General features: G+C 40.6%; 1 protein-coding gene across 3 annotated transcripts; it reads right to left on the reverse strand.

The window, feature by feature from the left end:
- Positions 1-816: 816 nt before the first annotated feature.
- Positions 817-17,826, reverse strand: LOC119726503 (RNA-splicing ligase RtcB homolog). Of its 3 annotated transcripts, none has more exons than XM_038198218.1 (13): positions 17,658-17,826; positions 15,431-15,574; positions 14,130-14,205; positions 11,351-11,467; positions 10,576-10,783; positions 9,567-9,616; positions 8,528-8,739; positions 7,141-7,371; positions 6,035-6,127; positions 5,327-5,422; positions 4,287-4,397; positions 3,005-3,124; positions 817-1,028 (listed from the first exon to the last, which is right to left on the reverse strand). In XM_038198218.1, the coding sequence occupies exons 2-13, from the start codon at positions 15,527-15,529 to the stop codon at positions 921-923; spliced, it is 1,521 nt and encodes a 506-aa protein (XP_038054146.1). In that variant the 5' UTR covers positions 15,530-15,574; positions 17,658-17,826; the 3' UTR covers positions 817-920. The 3 variants fall into 3 exon arrangements, with proteins under 3 accessions (XP_038054146.1, XP_038054147.1, XP_038054145.1); XM_038198219.1 differs by having other exon boundaries at positions 17,500-17,826; XM_038198217.1 differs by having other exon boundaries at positions 17,411-17,826.
- Positions 17,827-19,241: the final 1,415 nt, after the last annotated feature.

Consider the following 19,241-nt stretch of genomic DNA (forward strand, 5'->3'; position numbering starts at 1 on the left):
TGTGTGAATTGTTTTCCTTTTGCTGAAAGAACGCACACCTTTTTTTGTGATCCGTGGACAGAACCCTTAAACGGTGGTTGTGTTTAAAATACCGTAACTATAAAAGTACACGAGTGATTTGAATGATTCTTGTACTAAAAGAAAGCTTACGAATTGGGCTTTAATATCCTAGATTTTGAAAGTGCTACATGCAGAACTTCAATGAAACATAGTCCCGATATTACGGTTTCGGTTTTTTTTACTCACCCTGTACACATTTCGGAGCCTATCTTTCACAAAAAGAGCAAATTTATCAGTGTCAAACAAACAAACAAATCCCCTGTAAGTAGTCACAAGCTAATTACAACAGGTCAACTTTAGTCTGTTATTGCTCAGCAAAATGTTTCTGTGCACAGCAAATGGGCGTGGTCATTAAACATCGGTCCCCTAGGGATTGGCTGGAGGGGCAGTGGGTGGAGTGGGGGTAAGGGTGGGAGTTGAGGGGTAAGGGTGGGAGCGGAGGGGTAAGGGTTGGAGTGTGCTCAAATTTGTATCCTTGTGGAGACACGCACACAATAGGGAATAAAACATTGTAAAGGTCTCCACAAGGCAATTTCTATAGATGAATAGGTCTCCACAAGGTTTTCGCGAAATAGATATATGGATTTTACTCAAAAACAAGGAATTTCAAAGGTGAGTTGATCTGTCGCAAATGGAAGAGTTTTAGAAAAGGAATATTATGTCCGAATTTCAGCCAAGGAAATTAATTCTGGTTAAAATAAGAGCATTTTCAAACTTCACTTTCAAAATTGAAAACTTTACTACACGAGAACAAAGAAATGTCTCCACAAGGATACAAATTTGAGAGTGTGTGGCGGGGCGGTGGGTGGGGTATGGGGCGGGGAGGGGGTAAGTTATTAATTCCAGTCAGTGTGTCTTGTCTAGCCCTTGATGACTGCAATCGGTCGCAGCTTAATGGCCTTTTTGCTTATATTGGCCGTGTGACACGTATCCACTACGTCTGTCACGTTCTTGTAGGACTCCGGTGCCTGAAATGAAAATAAAAATATCGTTAAATGAAAATGCCTATGGACTGCAGTTCGATCTGACTGGGTTGCATTTGATGATATTTGTCTTAATTGACGTTTTGCCTTGATTATTCAGTGGTTGGAGAGAGGGTTTACATGATGTTTTGTTTTTGTTTTTAGATATACACACACAAACTAGATCAGATGGAGGTTTCTCCAAATCAGAGGCAAATTTGCAATCTGTACTGCCACTCCAATCCTTTTAGGTATTATTCTGGTATCACATTTTGTTTGTAAGTAACAAAAGTTCAAAGGTATGATATTAAGACACCAACAGTGTCTTTCTCACTGGCAAAAAATCACTGCTAGTCTTAAAATGTCAACTTTTTTGATTTGTGTGTTTCAGGTCAATGCAGTCAGTGTGCAGTTTGCAGCAGTTTTTATTCATTTTTCGTTTTGTTTTTCTCGTAAGGTATCTACCACTGGCCAGTGATTGAGCAAAAGTGACTTATTAACATCTATTAGAAAGATGATTTCCAGGCATGAAAGAATTAGAAGTACAGGGTGAGTTAAAAAAAAACGACACCCAAATGTCAGGACCATTTTCTTAGTAAAGTTCTACATGTAGCACTTTCAAAATCTAGGATATGAAAGCCCAATTCATACGCTTTCTTTTAGTATGAGAATAATTCAAATCACCCATGTACTTTTCAAGTTACGGAATTTTAAACACAACTGCCGTTTTAAAGTTTTGTCCATGGATCACCAAAAATGTGTGCGTTCTTTCAGCAAAACGAAAACGAATCACATAGGAATGTGTGTCAATTGTTTTCGTTTTGCTGAAATCACACGTACCTTTTTGTGATCCGTGGACAGAACTTTAAAACGGTGGTTGTGTTTAACATTTCGTAACTTGAAAAGTACATGAGTGATTTGAATGATTCTTGTACTAAAAGAAAGCGTATGAATTGGGCTTTCATATCCTAGATTTTGAAAGTGCTACACGTAGAACTTTACTAAGAAAATGGTCCCAACATTTGGGTGTCCTTTTTTTTGTACTCACCCTGTACAGAAGGGCCAATTCTTTAAATTTTGCATTTTTATGAAGTACACCCCCCCCCCCCGAAATTCTGTTTTCTGCAAGCCAGCTTCCCAGCCATTAGCACAGCAGTGATCTTCAATCTTAAAAAAACACGGTGCACTGAGAAATCACCCTAATGACCAAGATGTCCATTTACGACTAACTCCCGAGTGAAGTTAAAGTTATAGTACTGCTGACAAACAGTACTGAGAACTTCAGTGAGCACAGATTCCATGTAAAAAGTAGCACCCCCTTGCTCACATCTGTGCCCAACTGTATGGCTCTGCTTACTGTAGCAGAAAACTCTGTGCTTATGATTAGTATATTGAATGGCGTATCAAGGAATTTTGGCTTATGCGCATGTGACATCCAAAAACTATGGATTCTGTGATTACAGCTTTGGCATGGGAAGTTTTCCTAGCATTGTTAGCACAGAGTGGTGATCGTAAGGCCCCCCCCCCAAAAAAAATTAGTCGGTCTCTGGTCAGCGTGCGCGTTGATTTTAATCATGCGCGTCAACCTTTTTTTCTTCAAATTGTCCGCGGTAGCTACAGCAGCGCCCTCTATTGCTGCACCTCCTCAAATTTTTGTACCAAGGAAGGGGAAATTGCACATGATGGAGGGCACCAAGGCAAATTATGGAGGACCCCAATGTATATGAGGACACAACAAAAGCAAAATAGTACCCACCTTGTCTGTACAATCCAAGCTAAAAAAAAAAAAAAAGGGCAAAAAAAAAAAAAAAAACGCGTCGCCGCATCAATTCCGGAACTTTGGTCTGACCAGAGACCGAATATTTTTTTTTTTTGGCATAACCATGGAATTCTGAGGATAGGCAGAGCAATGAAATGGGGCCCTGTCAGTTTAGCAGATAATTTTCGGCTTACTGCTACAGACAATTAAGCTAGGATTTTACCTCCTCCATGACGAGTTTAGGGGAAGCCACTCTGATGGAGATGCCTTGACTTTGGAGCTTACTCAGTACAGTGTGGTAGTCCAGGTTACGACGAGACTTGGACCTGGACCAGGCGCGACCCTGATTATGGTAAACAGTAACAGAAGAGATTACGTCACGTGTTATTGCCAAATTTGCTCTTGTGATGCTGTATGATGAGCTCAGTTGAGGTTACTTAATAAGTGTCAAGCTATCTAACCAAAGAAATACGTACAAGTACTGTTTTATTGACCGGTAACTATGTATTACCCCAAACCCTGTTACTCCCTATACTGCCCCAAACTGATCCAGCACTGTACAGCTTTATGGATTCGTCACACAGTGAGTACAATTTATAATAGTTTAAAATGTTGAATTTATACAGATGAAATTAATGCAGAAGGAGAGAAATAGAAAGCACCAACTGCATGGGCTCCAGACTCAATACTGACAGCACCATGTGGTCAATTTACAAAAGTAAAATGACAGCACTTTCTTTTCACAGTTGGTGCTTTCAAATGGGTTGAAAACCATCAAATGATGTCAACTCTTGGATGTAAATAAGGGACTAAGTGTGTGATTGGGAGGTATTAAACACTATGTTAAAGACCGGTTGGAGTCTAGATGCTGATAATTACCCGAGCCGAAGGTGAGGGTAATAATCAGCATCCATACTCCAATCAGTCTTTAACATAGTGTTTAATACCAACCAAGCACATATTCATAAATACCTTTTCTGTCAAAAAAAATCCAAACTTTCGATCCACAAAAGTAAAAAAAAAGGTGACTATTAGAAACGATTTCATTCAACAAAACACCCCTCTAGCTATACAATGGTAAGGCCCTCTGGTAAAAACTCCTTATATGGAGATTGGCGCGCGCAGCACGTACTGCGTGATGTCGCGCAGAACGCACATGTACTGGTGTAGTGTGAATGTAGGACAATGAAATACTGACTCACTGGTAGTATTGTGCATGCCTACGTGAGGATTGTGAAGGTTCAACCAATATAACGGTGCTGGCACCGGATTTCATAGGAGTCCAAATTTTATGTGACACTGGAAAAATGTTTAAGACCACCCAGTCATGTCGTTTAAAACCGGCCATGTTACAGGCTCTCGATCAATATAGGAAATGGTAAACTGTATTTATGAATGGCATATAACATTAATTCCTATGACCAATTTTAATGTGCACAGATCGAAGCATGACATACAAACATGATAACACGATAGATGCAAGGTTCAAAGCTCAACTGTCTTACCGCTCCATGGCATGTGGTTCCGAATGTCTCCGTCATTCCTTGCTGTGTTCCGGTCAGAATGTAACTACATGTTCCCATGGTTCCACCAATCAGCACTGGCTGGCCGGTCATCTACAGGAGACATACATTTGTTGCATATTAAACTATCAAGTCACGGAAAAAGAATGAGTTGACTAGACAACCACATGCTGTAGGATGGGGACTGCAACAGGCTTCATGCACGGACGGTGGGCCATTTGTCACCACTTGAAAAGTGCAAGTGGGAGCGTCAAATTACGTGCACGTATTAGTTCGGGCACGTATGCCGCAAATTTTTGTTTTTTAAAAAATACAGAAAATGGTGGTTTTTTTGCAATCTTCGCCACTAACAATGGATTATGTCTGTACCCTGGACAACGCATGCAAAAACAAACGCTTATTTAAAGTATGCATAGGTACCAGACTGTTAATACTTGGGGAGTGCATTTATGGGTAGTACAGGAATCGCGTATCCGATCGTAAAACACAAATACGGGTAGCCTGGTACCCGTTATAGAAATCTCAACCCAAAATTTTAATCTCGGAAGTTGCAGTTCAGATTGTTCATAAAGGTCTGCACAAGAATACCACATTGGCGGGTCACAACAGCAAGATCATACAAACGTGTACAGTCAGCTCACATGTAGCTTTACTTTATGCACTTTTTGCATTGTTTGCATTCATAAACGTGAATCTGTTTGGTTTTCCTTGTAGCCTAGGTTTTTATTTTGAAAATTCTTAACTAATGACATTCCAAACCTTTCTTTATTATAGTCTGAGAATAATGAGTCTGAGAATTAATATGTCCAAGTTGATTACGGGTACTCGGTTCTATAATCTGGAACCGGTTCCTGACATCAGCGGTTGGTACTTGAGTACCCGGTTCCTATGCACAGCCCTAGTTAAGGCGTACAACTTTTGAACATGCAAATGAGCAAGTACCAGGGTGAGAGAGCAGATACTGGGAGGGTACTGCTCGACACCATGGGGATGAGGTCGAGGAACACACATGTATAACTAACCTGGTAATCTACAGGTATGAGAGGATGATGAGGAGGGAAAGCCCTGGTTGATCCCTTCCGATGGACCAGTAGTGTCCTCTGCTTGCCATCCAAGATGTAAGCAACTCAGTTAAGGGAAGATTGCTGGTATTATTATTCCTGGTAAGAAAACCAAGAATTCCTCAAACGCACCAACGGCATGATTCTTTTTAAAGAACAAGACTTGGAAAATAGTTCATTATTAACTGACTGAATTTCAAAAGAAAGTGTAGAGACAACTTTAAACTGAGCGGTCTCACTTAAAAAAAGAAGAAAAAGAATTTCACTCCAGAGTGGACACTCCATTAACCCTTACCTCCCCAACTCCATCAAAATCCATCCCCTCATTTTGGTGGATTTTGGTGGACTTGGTCCTGCAGGCCTGGTTTGACTAAATATTGGTGGAGTATGATGGACTTGGGCCTAGAGGCCTGAAGCAAAGCATGCATTGGAAGCAGCGTGATTGATGGATTTTGGCAAACTTGGTCCAGTACTTAGTAAAAGACAGTAGGGAGTTAGGGTTATAGCAGGCATAATGGTCAAAAACGGAAGGTTTTGAAGCGAAATGTGCAGTGCCTTCCATGGTTTATAATATTTCCCTTGTTCAATCAAGTAGCATTACTGTTCTTATCTCTTTCTTTGACGAATTGACAAACACTCTAAGCATTTGAGATTAAGACCAAAGGATATGTGTTCTTCAACTTTGGCAATATTGTGTGACACGTCGTAGATCACCTGCATATCCAGATCATCTGGCGTCTCTTTAAACTGCTTGGCAAAAGCCTATACACAGGAATAAGATCATCAGGATAAAAAAAGTAATCAAATTCAACTAAAGAAATGTCAATAACATATTGCAAAATCCAACAAAACACAATGTGAAATCCACATACAAACTTAATTAAATGGCAAATAAGATTTTAGCTCACTACAACTGCAGCCGATTTCACAAACAAGTGCGTAGCTTGCGCCATGCGTAAGACTTACGCAACAAATTAGTTGCGCAGCTGCGCAGTAAACTTACGATCGCTTTCACAAAACTTGGTGTAGCTGCGCAACATTTGAAATAATTTAAACATCTTGGGCGAGGATAAAAACAGCACTTACGACGGCTGTTTGTGTGTGAATTTGTTCTTTCGGGAAACGGTCGTTGGCTCACCTCAGCCCGCCATTTTGAAAATCATTGTGGCGCAAGCAGAGTTGCGCCATTGTGAAATCGGCTGCAGGTCTCACATGAGACCACTTATAACAATAAGAACGAATCACGAATAATGCTGAATTATCCAGATTTTCCCAAGAATTTATTAAGAACTGGAACTGACCGACGATGAGCGTTTGTCTGGATCGGTTTATGTACCGGGATCGCCTGGATTCTGCCTCGTTCTGGATGATTCTGGCTTGTTCTGATTGAAGTCGGGTTAGTTCGGGGTGGTTCGGGAATGTTCGCATTACATGCGGTCTTTGTTCTTATTAAATTCGTAATAAAATCGGCATGATTCTGGGTCATGCTGGATGATTCTGGAGTTATTCTATGTTATTCTTGACAAAATCGCTACAATTCGGTTTTATTCAGCAAAAAATTGCAATCATTCGGCTTGGTTTGGTCTGATTCGGCTTCCAATTCTTACCTAGTTCTTGATTATTTTTGTTTCATTCTTAAGTTATTCTTACAAACGGCGAATCGGAACTATTTCTTCTGATGCCATCAAGAATTTTTATTCGGGATAGATCAGGGTATTCGTGGCAGTAATTCGGAAATGTGTGAAGCTAGCATAAAGCATAGTTTACATACTGACCTGCCTGGTCAGGAAGGTCATACTGGTTCTGTTGACCCAGGCGTAGTTGGCCGCTGCGGCCATGGACTTCAGGTAATCCTGGCCCTCTTGTGACTGTATCCGAGCGCAGGCCAGCTGCCGGTCATTGACGTCAATCTTGTCTCTCTTCATGGCCTTCTCCATGGCAACCAGGGCATCGGTGGCCACCTGGTGACCAAGGCCCCGGCTACCGCTGTGGATCATCACACAGATCTGTACAGAAGAAGAGACAGGGAACTAGTCATTTTTTTTTTGACACAGGTTTGCTTGAAAACACACAAAGAATCGCTAAGCATTGCAGTGCAAAAAGAAACAAAAAGCATAAAACAGCCAAAATACAATATTTAAGATACATTATTGTACATGTACCTGTACTGTCCGTCCTATTTCCCAAGTTGTCTCCCCCAAAATAAAGAATTTTAAATTGCTACTCTTCTAGCAATACAGAAATAATTCACTTTGGAATGAGAATTGATTAAATAAAATCAGCCCACTTTTCCTTACAAACCATTTGCTGCCCAACAATATTTGATTTCAAACAAGACAGACTGGTTCCCACCCTCTTAAAATTGATAAGTACACTTATATGCCTCACTTTGGCCTTTTTAACCCAACGCCAAAGGGGAACCTCTTGGGATCACTCATAGTCCCATCTATGTGAAGCGCCATGGACCAGTGGTTACAGTTACGAACCAAGTGTTAGGCCAAAAAAAAAAAGTCTCCGGTTTCTGGTATGGAGCTTGCCCAAAAAGTGGTGCGGTGACGCGGCTTTTTTTTTTTTTTTACCTGATTTTTTTGCTTCAAATGTGTGCTGATGACTGCAAATGGTGCCTGACTAAACTTAGTGCAAATATATGGGAGTCCAGAGAGGTCACATAAAGCTTATTCTCGACCATAACCTAATCTAAAAACACGTTAAAATTATGCAGCAGCAGGATTCCAGTCAAACCAGTGAGTTTGGCGGTTTTGAGACATCATCTTTCATTGAAAAAAAAACTTTTTCATTTTGCCGACGCGCATGGCTACGGCGACGCGCGCGCATACCAGAAACCGGAGCCTTTTTTTTTTTGGCCTTATGGTACATTGGTTCAAACCCTGACAGGGAACATGGTGCTCGTGTTCATGGGCAAGACACTTAACTACAATTGCCTCTCTCCACTCAGAGTATAAATGGGTACCTGTGAGGGTACAGACCATATTGAACTGATCTGAGTTGCAGAAAAAAAAGTGGTCTCACGGCCTTATGAACAAGGGTAATAGTTGTGAAGTGCTTTAAGACCTACCTTATTATTATTATTAGTCATGGACTATTCACCTCACTGCTAGTCAATATGTGTACATTATGAACCCCTGTACAACTTCTACAAACCTGTCCCTTGTGATCTATGCCCATTTTCTTGGAGGCGTGCTCGTTGTAGATCTCCTCCACCACCTGTATCTCTGCATAGTGGTTACCAGCGCCAAGCGTGCCCAGCTGGGGGAGCCCTCTCTTTTTGGCCCTGGAGCTGACCTTGCTGGGATCGGCCTGCAGCATGCGGCCGTACTCCTCACAGTGTTCCTTGTCTTCAGCCCAGGCATAACCTAAAGGACAAGATTTGTGGAATCAATTATAAAGAGTGCCACTAAGAGTTTATCACAGGGGCATTTTTTGTAACACTTTATGGGCAGAAAAGTCACCATCCAGGTGAAAAACTGGATTGCTTTAGCATACAACTTGACAGTTATACATGTACCTTTTTTTTCAAGTTCAAAACATTTTATTTTATCATTCCAACTGCTTTGTTGTTGTGTGTAGTGCACATGCTGCATGTAAACAATGAAGGACAGAACCTAAATGTAGCATAAATATATATGCAAGAAGTGAAGTTTGAAATGTGAAGTGAATGCAGGGGTGTGAGTGACCACTGATAAAAATAGCTGAAAACAGCTGAAAAAGGTGTAAAAAAGCTGAATTTTGGAAATCTCCTATACTTTTGTACACAGCAAGTGAGGGGAAAAAGCTGAAATCCACAACAAAAAAAGCTGAAATCAGCTAAAAAGCTGAGATTTCACACTCCTGTGAATGTGTAGTTTGAAAAATTGGCATCTGCAAGACATATACTTGGTGGTGCGCTCTATAGTGAATCATAAAACCGATCAATCAGTTCCAGCAAGCACTTCACTCATCATTGCTAAAACACTACCACACTTTGGTCCCAAATGTGTTTTTATTTCAACAATTTTAATTGTTTTTTTTTTTTTTTTTTTTTTTTTTACAAAACTCAACCTTTAGGTCTGAGAGGTATTAGCATAAAAACATAATACTTACAGACCACATGGTTATTTGGACCCAAGCCATAGTAAAAAAACAGGTCATTGATAATCCTAATTCTTGCTACCCCTGACAGACCAGCCACCAGTGAACATACCTTCTCGTAGAGACCAATCCATACCCATCTCTAGTGCCTCCTCCAGATCTCTGCAAGAGGAAGTGAATTTTTTTTGGAAAAACTAATGACAGATTCTGAATCCACAAATGAGTAATGTACAGGACGGCCCAAAACAAACTTTACACTTTTTCTGACGCAGATTTCTCAAAATTGGGGAGACATGTTGAAATTGTTGTAACATATTCCTAAACTACAACGTCTTGGTGGCAGATGGTGAAAATGACATTGAAAATAAAGACTAGATTAAGAAATGACGGCCATTTAAAGAGAAACGGTCATAAACTAGTTTGTCCACAACTCCACATGCAAGTCTATGAAACTTGGTCAAAATAATTGTACAGTGCAATAAGAACTGCCATATTGATGACCACACACGTATGATCATACACGTGTGGACAAACTGGTTTTTGACCATTTTTATGTAAATGGACATCATTTCTTAATTTAGGCTTTATTTTCAAAGCCATTTTCACCATTTGCCATCAAGACCTTGTAGTTTAGGAATATCTTAAAGCAATTTCAATATGTCTCCCTAATTTTGAGAAATCTGCGTTGGAAAAAGTGTAAATTGTTTTTTGGGCCACCCTGTATGGGTCTTTCCATGAAGTTGGGGAACATTTTCTGACATTCAAACATCTGTAGATAAGTATAAGAGGTTGCTCAGAGTAACCAAAATGCTGTCTAAGAAAGCTTCTGAGCATTGGGATGCTATTCAGCATGATATTTTACAGTAAAACAGGTTTAACGATGTAAACATGGACACCATACAATTTTCACCATATCTGATTGGTATTTGACAGTTTTAAGAACACCTTCTCCCAAATGAACAGCCGAGAACATAACAGACCATTCCAAACATGTATTTTGGAAATTTAGTTCGAGGTCTGAGTGCTATTTCTCTAAATCTGCTAGTTGATGCTAAATGTCACACTTTTTGAATTTTGTGACATTAACATATTTCTTGGGATTGTTGTTCAGTCAAACATACCTAGCACCCATTGGAATTACACCCTTGGAGCCTACTCCCACTGGTATGTGATCAAACATGGCCTGGGCCAGCTGTTCCTTTACCGGCAGGACATCCTTCTCATCCAGATTGGTGCGCAGGACCCTCACTCCACAGTTGATGTCAAAGCCCACGCCCCCCGGTGATACAACAGCCTCTGGGTCGGCCATGTCAAAGGCTGCCATGTTGCCTGGTATTAAACAAGGAAAACTATAAATCAAATGGGAAGCATTTGAACATTATGATATAAGCTGAACATCAAAAGTGCCCATCACGGTTTCCAAAATCTACGTGTTGGAGATTTCGGGAATCCTTTTCAAACTAGCAAGAATCCAACACTGCTTCCACAAGGGTCCGATGCTCTTCAGGGTAAAATGTAATCCTGGTTGGGTACTATGGTTGAGAGGCTCTACCCAGGTAGAATATCCAGAATCTACAGTGAATTTGTGTAGATACTGGTGTAAGTGTGAACGGTATGCCCTGCCTACTACTACCCATGTTTGATGGGACCCAGTTCTGTAGTGAATTCCTCCCTTTTTTGTATTAAATGGTCCAAAGTATGCGACCGGTGTGTGGCAAATAAAATATTCATGAACCAGACAGTGCAAGTGTCCCTCCTACATGGGCTCTCGAAAGTTGTCCAAAAGTGCCAGACTTAAATCTTGGCAGGCTAAAGCCACTGTAGATGGGCTGAAACAAGTTCCTGCCCATTTGCCTTTGTGTAAAGGAAATATTGAACAAAAATAACATGCGTTACCTATTGCGAATCCATAGCCTGAGTGAAGATCGGGAAGACCGATGGAGTGACCCACGATTCCCGGTAAGGCTGCTACATTGGCAATCTGCTTCACGCCGGGTAAAAAGCCGCCCATTGCTGCAAGGACAGAAAAGTGTAGTGATAAAACCGAGTTCATAAATACGGAAATTGACTTAAAGGGAAAATACAACATTTGCAAACATCAAAAAATAAAACTACCAAATCATTTTGAAATACCTTGCTGGACTGTAAGTGAATGACAGTGTAAAGCATCCTGTAAAATCATGGCACCTGGTATACTGTCATTTTCAAGAAAAGTGGTATTTTTGTATCACTTTCCAACGCTGATCGGCCGATCAGCGTTGGAAAAAACTGGCTTTTTTTCAAATACTAGCCCCAGTTGACCATCGCACTTGTTTGCAATCGATTACACACCTATGAACGGGTACAAGCCAGCTAGACTGGTTTCCTGACCTTACAATTCCCCAATATATGTAAACTGCTCTGTTTCTTCTTAAATGGAGTCAGGGAACCAGATTACAGGAAAATGATTGTTTTTCTTGGTTTTTATAGCATTTTCGAACCCAAAACCTCAAAAAAGTCAGTGTAACTATATTTGCTATATATTTCCAACCCCCCAATTCCATTCATTTCTGAAAATAACAGCAAAAGCAAATGATGTATATTCCCTTTAAAAGATGATTCATAAATACTTAAGACAGTTCCCATTCCAGTTGGTCGAGAGCCCGTCATGTGGCCGGTTTTAAACGGTTGATAAAAGACTGGCTGGACTTTCCAGTGTCACATGAACTTTGGATTCCTATGAAATCCGGTGCCTTTTACCATTTTACATGTTTTATTGGTTGAATGTTTACAATCCTCTGAACACAGACATGCGCAACACTACCAGTGAGTCAGTATTTCATAGTCCTAAAAATTCACACTACAACGGAACAGCAGCACTTTTCCAATTACCATATTCTATATGTCATTGGAGAAAATTAGTCAGTGTCCTTTCCGAATGAGCTAAAAAATCCTAGTTATCAAAAATGGGTCGCAAGTGACTGGTTTCGTGCCAGAGGGTTACATGTAACAGACGCACAATGAGTACCACCCATATTTCCACATGAATGAACTTTATAGACATGGTAGGCCTGTTACGCCCCAACTATGGTATCGGTCCCAACTATAGTTGGGATCGTTCCTATAGTTGAGACAGTCCCAACTGTAGTTCCACAGTTGGGCTGGCCCAACTATAGTTGGTAGTCATCAAGGGGGCCCATCTATAGTTGGGCCACTCCAATCTTTTTATTTTGCGGTGTCCCAACTATAGTTTACATTGATGTACAACTATAAAACGTTCCCTACAGCTCTGATACACATCTGACTTTACTTGGGACCATTGAAATTAACTATTGATAGGGCCAATCTATAGTTGGGCCACTCCAATCTTTTTATTTTGCGGTCCCAACTATAGTTTACGTTGCTGTACGACTATAAAACATTCCCTACAACTCTGATACACATCTGACTTTACTTGGGACCAATGACATTAGCTATGGGTGGGGACCATCTATAGTTGGGCCACAGTGCAATATTTTATTGTTGCGGTCCAACTATAGTTTACATTGATGTTTAACTATAAAACATTCCCTACAGCTCTGATACATGTCCGACTTTACTTGGGACCATTGACATTAGCTATCTATACTTGGGCAATGCAAATCTTTGAATTTTGCGGTCCTAACTATAGTTCACTTGCTGTACAGCTACCGTAACATTTCTACAGCTCTGATATACACGTCTGCCTTTACTTGGAACCACTGAAATTAGCTATGGGTGGGGGCCCATCTATAGCTGGGCCACAGCGTCCGGGGCAACTCCAGTCCTAACTATAGTTGGGCCGACCCAACTGCCGCACTATAGTTGGGACAGTCCCAACTATAGTTTGGACCGATGCGATAGTTGGGGCGTAACAGGCCTACAGGGCAGTGTAATAAGGGTACAATGCCTAATCTGATTACAGTGAACAATCCTTGACAAACAAGATAACTGATTGTGTGTCCCTTAATTAGAGCACCGAGGTGCTAAGCTGTCTAGCCACTAGGATGTACAGTTAAATGCTAATGCAACATGTTTATTGAGACAGCCAGGAACAGTTGTATTAAAGGGTGCAGGCCAGTAAGTATAGGCCCGAAATTGCCTACACCGGCCAAATCACGACTTTGCATTTTGAGGGCCATGAACTTGAGGATTTGTACAAAAGAAGGGTGGAAGCCGTGCAGAGGACTGCCAGCTCATACTGGTATTTCTGTGAAATTGGGATGAAATAAGGCCCTAAAATTTCTCTTTTTTTGCTATGGAGCGTAGGCATCCTTTTTCAAAATGGCGATGGGCTTCAGGACCTCTTTTAGGGGTGATCATCTTTGGATGGAATTTTCTCCCAAAAGTCACTGGTCAACCGCAATAAAATTGTACAGAAAATGAAAGATGAAGAAATAAGCTTTACTTTGATGAGTGTCTCAAACACCTTTGAGAGTTTTTGAGTATTTTAAGGAAGTGCGCGTAATTATCATTGGGGTCTATGGAAGTCTATTTACTGGTCCGAACCTGAAACAGTTTTAATTTTATACAGTAATGGTGGTTTGGTGCAACTTCAATGGGCCTAATTAAGATGGGTACCAGTTAACCAAAGACTAACAACGTTTGTATAATTTAGGATCATTTATTTACTTAAATGCATAGCATGAAGTGAAATCAATATCTGAAGTCTTACTACCTCTCCCAGATGCATTCCTTAGCTCTTCGAACATCAACTTCTCCAACTGTTTGTTGACGTAGAAACGTCCCTCCACCTATACGCACACAAACAGTGGGGCAAGGTTTGTACTAAATAGACCAAAAGTACATATACTACTATCCCGGTGAATGCATTTAATGTTTTGAATACTAAGCATAGGTTTTTAAAATTATTGTGGTCTTAAGCTACAGCATGTTCTTAAACTTTTCTCCGTCATGTATCGTATAAAGGGAATTCTTTCCATCGTAGTAATTTTATAGCCCACAGCAACATATTTCAAATTTGAAATGCATGTTCTTGAAGTTTCATCCCCCACCGGGCATTCTTTCCATTGTGGCAATTTTGTCACACATGGTAAAGAAACTTTTATTAATACTGCAGGGGCGGATCCAGGAATTTTCGCAATTGGGGGGGGGGGGGGGGGTTTCATCAGCAAAAAATCTGAAAATGTACACAGGTTTGTTTTTTCTCTGGACACTTGGCCTCAGCAAAATAAAAAACTGGGGTACCATATTTCAATAGGGGGTGCTGTTCAAATTCGACGATTATTAACACTAGATTATAGAATGGTGTACCGTATTTTGAACAGGCGGACATTATACCAGTATAATTTTTTTTTTTTTTGGGGGGGGGGGGGTGTCGGGGGGGTTCGGTTCGACTAGGAGGATTAATTTTGCAAATCCAAACTTGGATCTTCTTGCCATTATTGGAGCATTTTTGACAGTATCAATTGTTCTAGACCTATAAACATGGCATTAATAACGCCATGTGCCACAGTCGCATAAAAACACTCCAATGCACACCTCCTTGATATATGCCATTACGTGTCATTTGACTTCACAAACGGGCACTCAGAGGGCGCCTACCATTTTACATGTACATGAACTCAGGATACCATTTATACTGTGCATAAACCTAAAGTTGTACACATTTGTTATGTCCAGCTCAAGTTTTTTCCCTCAAATTTCACAGATGTTACGTATATATCAAGGAGGATGCACAGATCGAGTGTTTTTATGTGACTGTGTCACACTGCGTTGTCTACACTTCTTTATCTTAGTGTCTTCCTTATCAGCTATAAAAATGATCCTTTATGTTATAAACCAGGTTCATTCAAGAGTTTGAAATAAAAGTCCTTTATTTTGTGGCAATTTCAAGAGACACAATTGCTTGGGTCCACCCTAAAGTTTACTGAATTGTTGGACGCCTTCCAGCATCTTCATGGTTGCTGGATTTGCCTCTCTAAATTTATCGTATTTCAAAACACGACGGATACCTACCTTCATGTTGGAAACAAAGCCTTTTTTGATCTGCCAGACATTTGGCGATAGCTGATGAAGGTATTCCAGCTCTTGCTGGTAGGTCCTAACCCCAGCCATCCTCAAAAGATGTTTGCTTTGCTCCGACTGTTTCTAGTACGAGAACTGGAGGAGATTTTAAAGGTAGAGTAAATCATTTACAGCAATCCAAAAAGTAACTGACAAAAGTTATTGTTGAAAATCATACTTGGTTTAAAGATACTTAGATAGTAATGGCACTAAACTCCCTGTGAAATTATTCTCTTTGGCATGCTGTCATTTTAAAGAAAACAGTAAAAGAAGGTAATTTCCAAAGATGCGTCTAACGAAGCATTTTTTGAAGTTTCTGTTAGTTAGTTCGTTTTTAATTCGGCGAAGCCGAGAATGGGTGGGCATTGGGAACAAGCAGTGACACAATGCACACACGCGCAAGCTTGCTATAATTCATACATATAGGTTCAGTGCGTGACATCATGTAGCTGCAATAGGCTGAACGACTGTTTCCTGGCTTTTGTTTGGGGTATGTTGAAAATGAGTGGAATTGATCTCATGGAAGTCGTGATATGGCTGTCACGCCCCAACTATCGCATCGGTCCCAACTATAGTTGGGCGTGTCCCAACTATAGTTGGGACAGGCCCAACTGTCGTTCCACAGTTGGGCTGGCCCAACTATAGTTGGGCCTGTCCCAACTATAGTTGGGACGGTCCCAACTGTAAGTTCCATTGTTGGCTGGCCCATCTATAGTTGGGCCACTCCGATCTTTTTATTTTGCGGTGTCCCAACTATAGTTTACATTGATGTACAACCGTAAAACGTTCCCTACAGCTCTGATACACGTCTGACTTTACTGGGGACCACTGAAATTAGCTATTGATGGGGCGAATCTATAGTTGGGCCATCCCAATCTTTTTATTTTGCGGTCCCAACTATAGTGTACATTGTTGTACGATTATAAAACATTCCCTACAACTCTAATACACATCTGACTTTACTGGGGACCAATGAAATGATCTATGGGATTGGACCATCTGTAGTTGGACCACCACAATATTTTTATTTGGCAGTCCCAACTATAGTTTACAACTGATGTACGACTATAAAACACTCTCTACAGCTCTTCTTACATTGGCTTACATGTCCGACTTGGGACCTTTGACATTAGCTATGGGTGGGGCCCATCTATAGTTGGCCGGCCATGGCAATCTTTGAATTTTGCAAAATGTTGCTGGATAATAAAACCCAGCAGCTGGACAACTCGTCCAACTAGGCAGTACCACGTGACCTGCCAGCCTTGCGGCATGCATGCACGACGAATACACGGTGCCAGCGCCGCGGAACATTTAATCCAACAAGATCTATCAAGCATGAAGCATCCGGCGCAACTCCAGTCCTAACTATAGTTGGGCCGACCCAACTGCCGCACTATAGTTGGGACAGTCCCAACTATAGTTGGGACCGATGCGATAGTTGGGGCGTGACATGGCTATGAACCTCGTCCCCGGACTCTACTATCGCCTAACCATGTCCAAAAAAGGCGATTCGTAGAGTCCTAGTTTATACTGGGACTATTTATGAGGAAAAATGCGGTAAAATACGCTATTTATACGGTAAAATTATGAAAGGGCTTGAACTGCTGTGACACTGTGTGTATACGCCCACGTCTCATGTGCTAAAAACAGGTAAGAAAATCACATTTTCTTCCAAAGTAGGCCTTCTTATCAAAATTACAAAAACTAGAGTTAATCTCAGTAAAAAAAATACTGTCTGCATGGTAAGGGGCTGCAAAAGTTATTTTTGGAAAATTTGACAGTCATGTAATGATGACTGATGTATTTGCAAAATTCATGTAGCCTATGGCTATGCAAAAGTCAAGTTTTGAACAGAACAAAACTACAGCTACAATTTACAAAGCATGAAGAGGGAGTTGTCTAAACTACACGATTACAGCCATGACAGCTTACCCACAAAATTCAACAGAAAATATGAAGACTTCAAGAACCAACCTCAAAATGTTCAATCACAATTTACAAGTACAAATTTATTTACTGACCATTGTGACCTAGCTAGGCCTACTTTCAGTTTTGTGTTGACAAAGTTCATTTAATTGCACAATCAGTTGACACATGTTCAACACTGGACATCACACATCGACAGAGGGCGCAATTCAAAAATGAAATCCACTGTGTGCGTTCGCAAGAAGTTACTCACCGAAACTCCCCGATGTTTTACAGCAAAAGACTTCGAAACTTTCTCAATAAGTGGCCAGGAAAGAGAAGGTTCGGAATCTACCGATTCTTGCCAGTGTTCTTCGTTGTCGGGGCGTCGATTGAATGGGTTATGATCAACGCACGCATTGCACCGGGCCGAGAAACTTTCTGTAAGTCATACGCGGTTCCTGCTGTGCTAATTGTGAATAGACGTGAATAGATAGCTGACTGTGGGGTACCAGACTAAATTTTTTTATCTCAATTGCCTTACAAAATTTTATCGTGCTGCTAATGTGCTATATTGCTAAAGTGCTATTTCTAAAGTGCTATTCTTATTTAAGATTTAAAGTGAAATAGCTTTGTTGTATTTGATCCATAATTTATCAAAGTGCTTTACCCATGCTCATTTGCAACCCAAATGATTTTTATTTAAAGCATGGAGCTTAAAGGGAATATACAACATTTGCAAACATCGACAAATAAAACTACCAAGTTTTTACGAAATACCTTACTAGGATGTTGGTAAATGACAATCTAAAGCATCCTGTAAAATTGTGGCACCTGGTGTGAAGTCATTTTCACGGAAAATTGTATTTTTGTATACGTTTCCAGCGGTGGTCGGCCGACCACCGTTGGAAAAACCTAACTATTTTGCAACAACTGCTCCAAATTTACCATTTGTTATTCAGTTCAAATTTTGTTTGCTATCGGTTACATATTCATGAACGGGTGTAGGCCAGCTAGACTTGTTCCCTTACCTTACAGTTTTCCGGCATCTGGAAATTGATCCATTTTAACTTTAGTGGAGTCAGGGAACCAGACTACTTGAACGTTTTTGTTTTTCTTGGTTTTTCCAGCATTTTCGAACAAAAAACTTCAAACATGTCAGTGTAACAAAATTTGATCTATTATACTAACCCCTTAAATAGTTCATTTCTGAAAATTGCAGCAAACGCCAATGATGTACATTCCCTTTAAAGGGAATATACATCATTTGCTTTTGCTGTAATTTTCAGAAATGGATGGAATTGGGGGGTTAGAAATGGAAAAATTCTGCCAACCGGACACCACTTTTTTCAATAAATTTTCTAGCGCCAAAAGTTACCTCTTTTATGGTTATTCCCTCCACTTTCCCTCCTCTACTCTCACCCCCTCCTTTCCTTAATGTCTATTTATCAGTCAGTCGCTCACTTCTTCGAGATTCGAACCTCGAACGCTTGCTTGATACACGAGTCTCTTAACCGCTAGGCCGCGCACGATCGCTGTTGCAATGATCAATCTTTGGACGTATTTGAAGTATCCATTGAAATAAACTAAATATTCATGAGAAAATAAATATTCATAATGACGTATTGCACTATCATTGGCCGGCTCATGCGACGTCTCATGCGACGTCATGGTTATCGATGTCATGCGTACAACGTACCGCTGTTCCAGACACTTCAATCAGTTTTGACCGACTGCTTCAACTCAGATCTGCACTACATGTGCATGCAAAATGTGCTCCAAAAACACATTTTTACCAATTTTTTTTCGCATGTCCACTCTTTCCTGGATTCCTCTTGGTTGAAATCACAAGGTGAGG

The sequence above is a fragment of the Patiria miniata genome, unplaced genomic scaffold (assembly GCF_015706575.1).
Source record: "Patiria miniata isolate m_02_andy unplaced genomic scaffold, ASM1570657v1 HiC_scaffold_2, whole genome shotgun sequence".
NCBI classification, from domain to species: Eukaryota; Metazoa; Echinodermata; class Asteroidea; order Valvatida; family Asterinidae; genus Patiria; species Patiria miniata.

Excerpts from the sequence above, each read along its gene's own strand:
- LOC119726503 (XM_038198218.1), bottom strand. The coding sequence starts at position 15,529 with ATGGCTGGGGTTAGGACCTACCAGCAAGAGCTGGAATACCTTCATCAG. Across the intron at positions 11,468-14,129 it reads AAGGAATGCATCTGGGAGAG|CAATGGGCGGCTTTTTACCC; the intron begins GTAGTAAGACTT and ends CTGTCCTTGCAG. Across the intron at positions 1,029-3,004 it reads CTAAACTCGTCATGGAGGAG|GCACCGGAGTCCTACAAGAA; the intron begins GTAAAATCCTAG and ends TTTTCATTTCAG.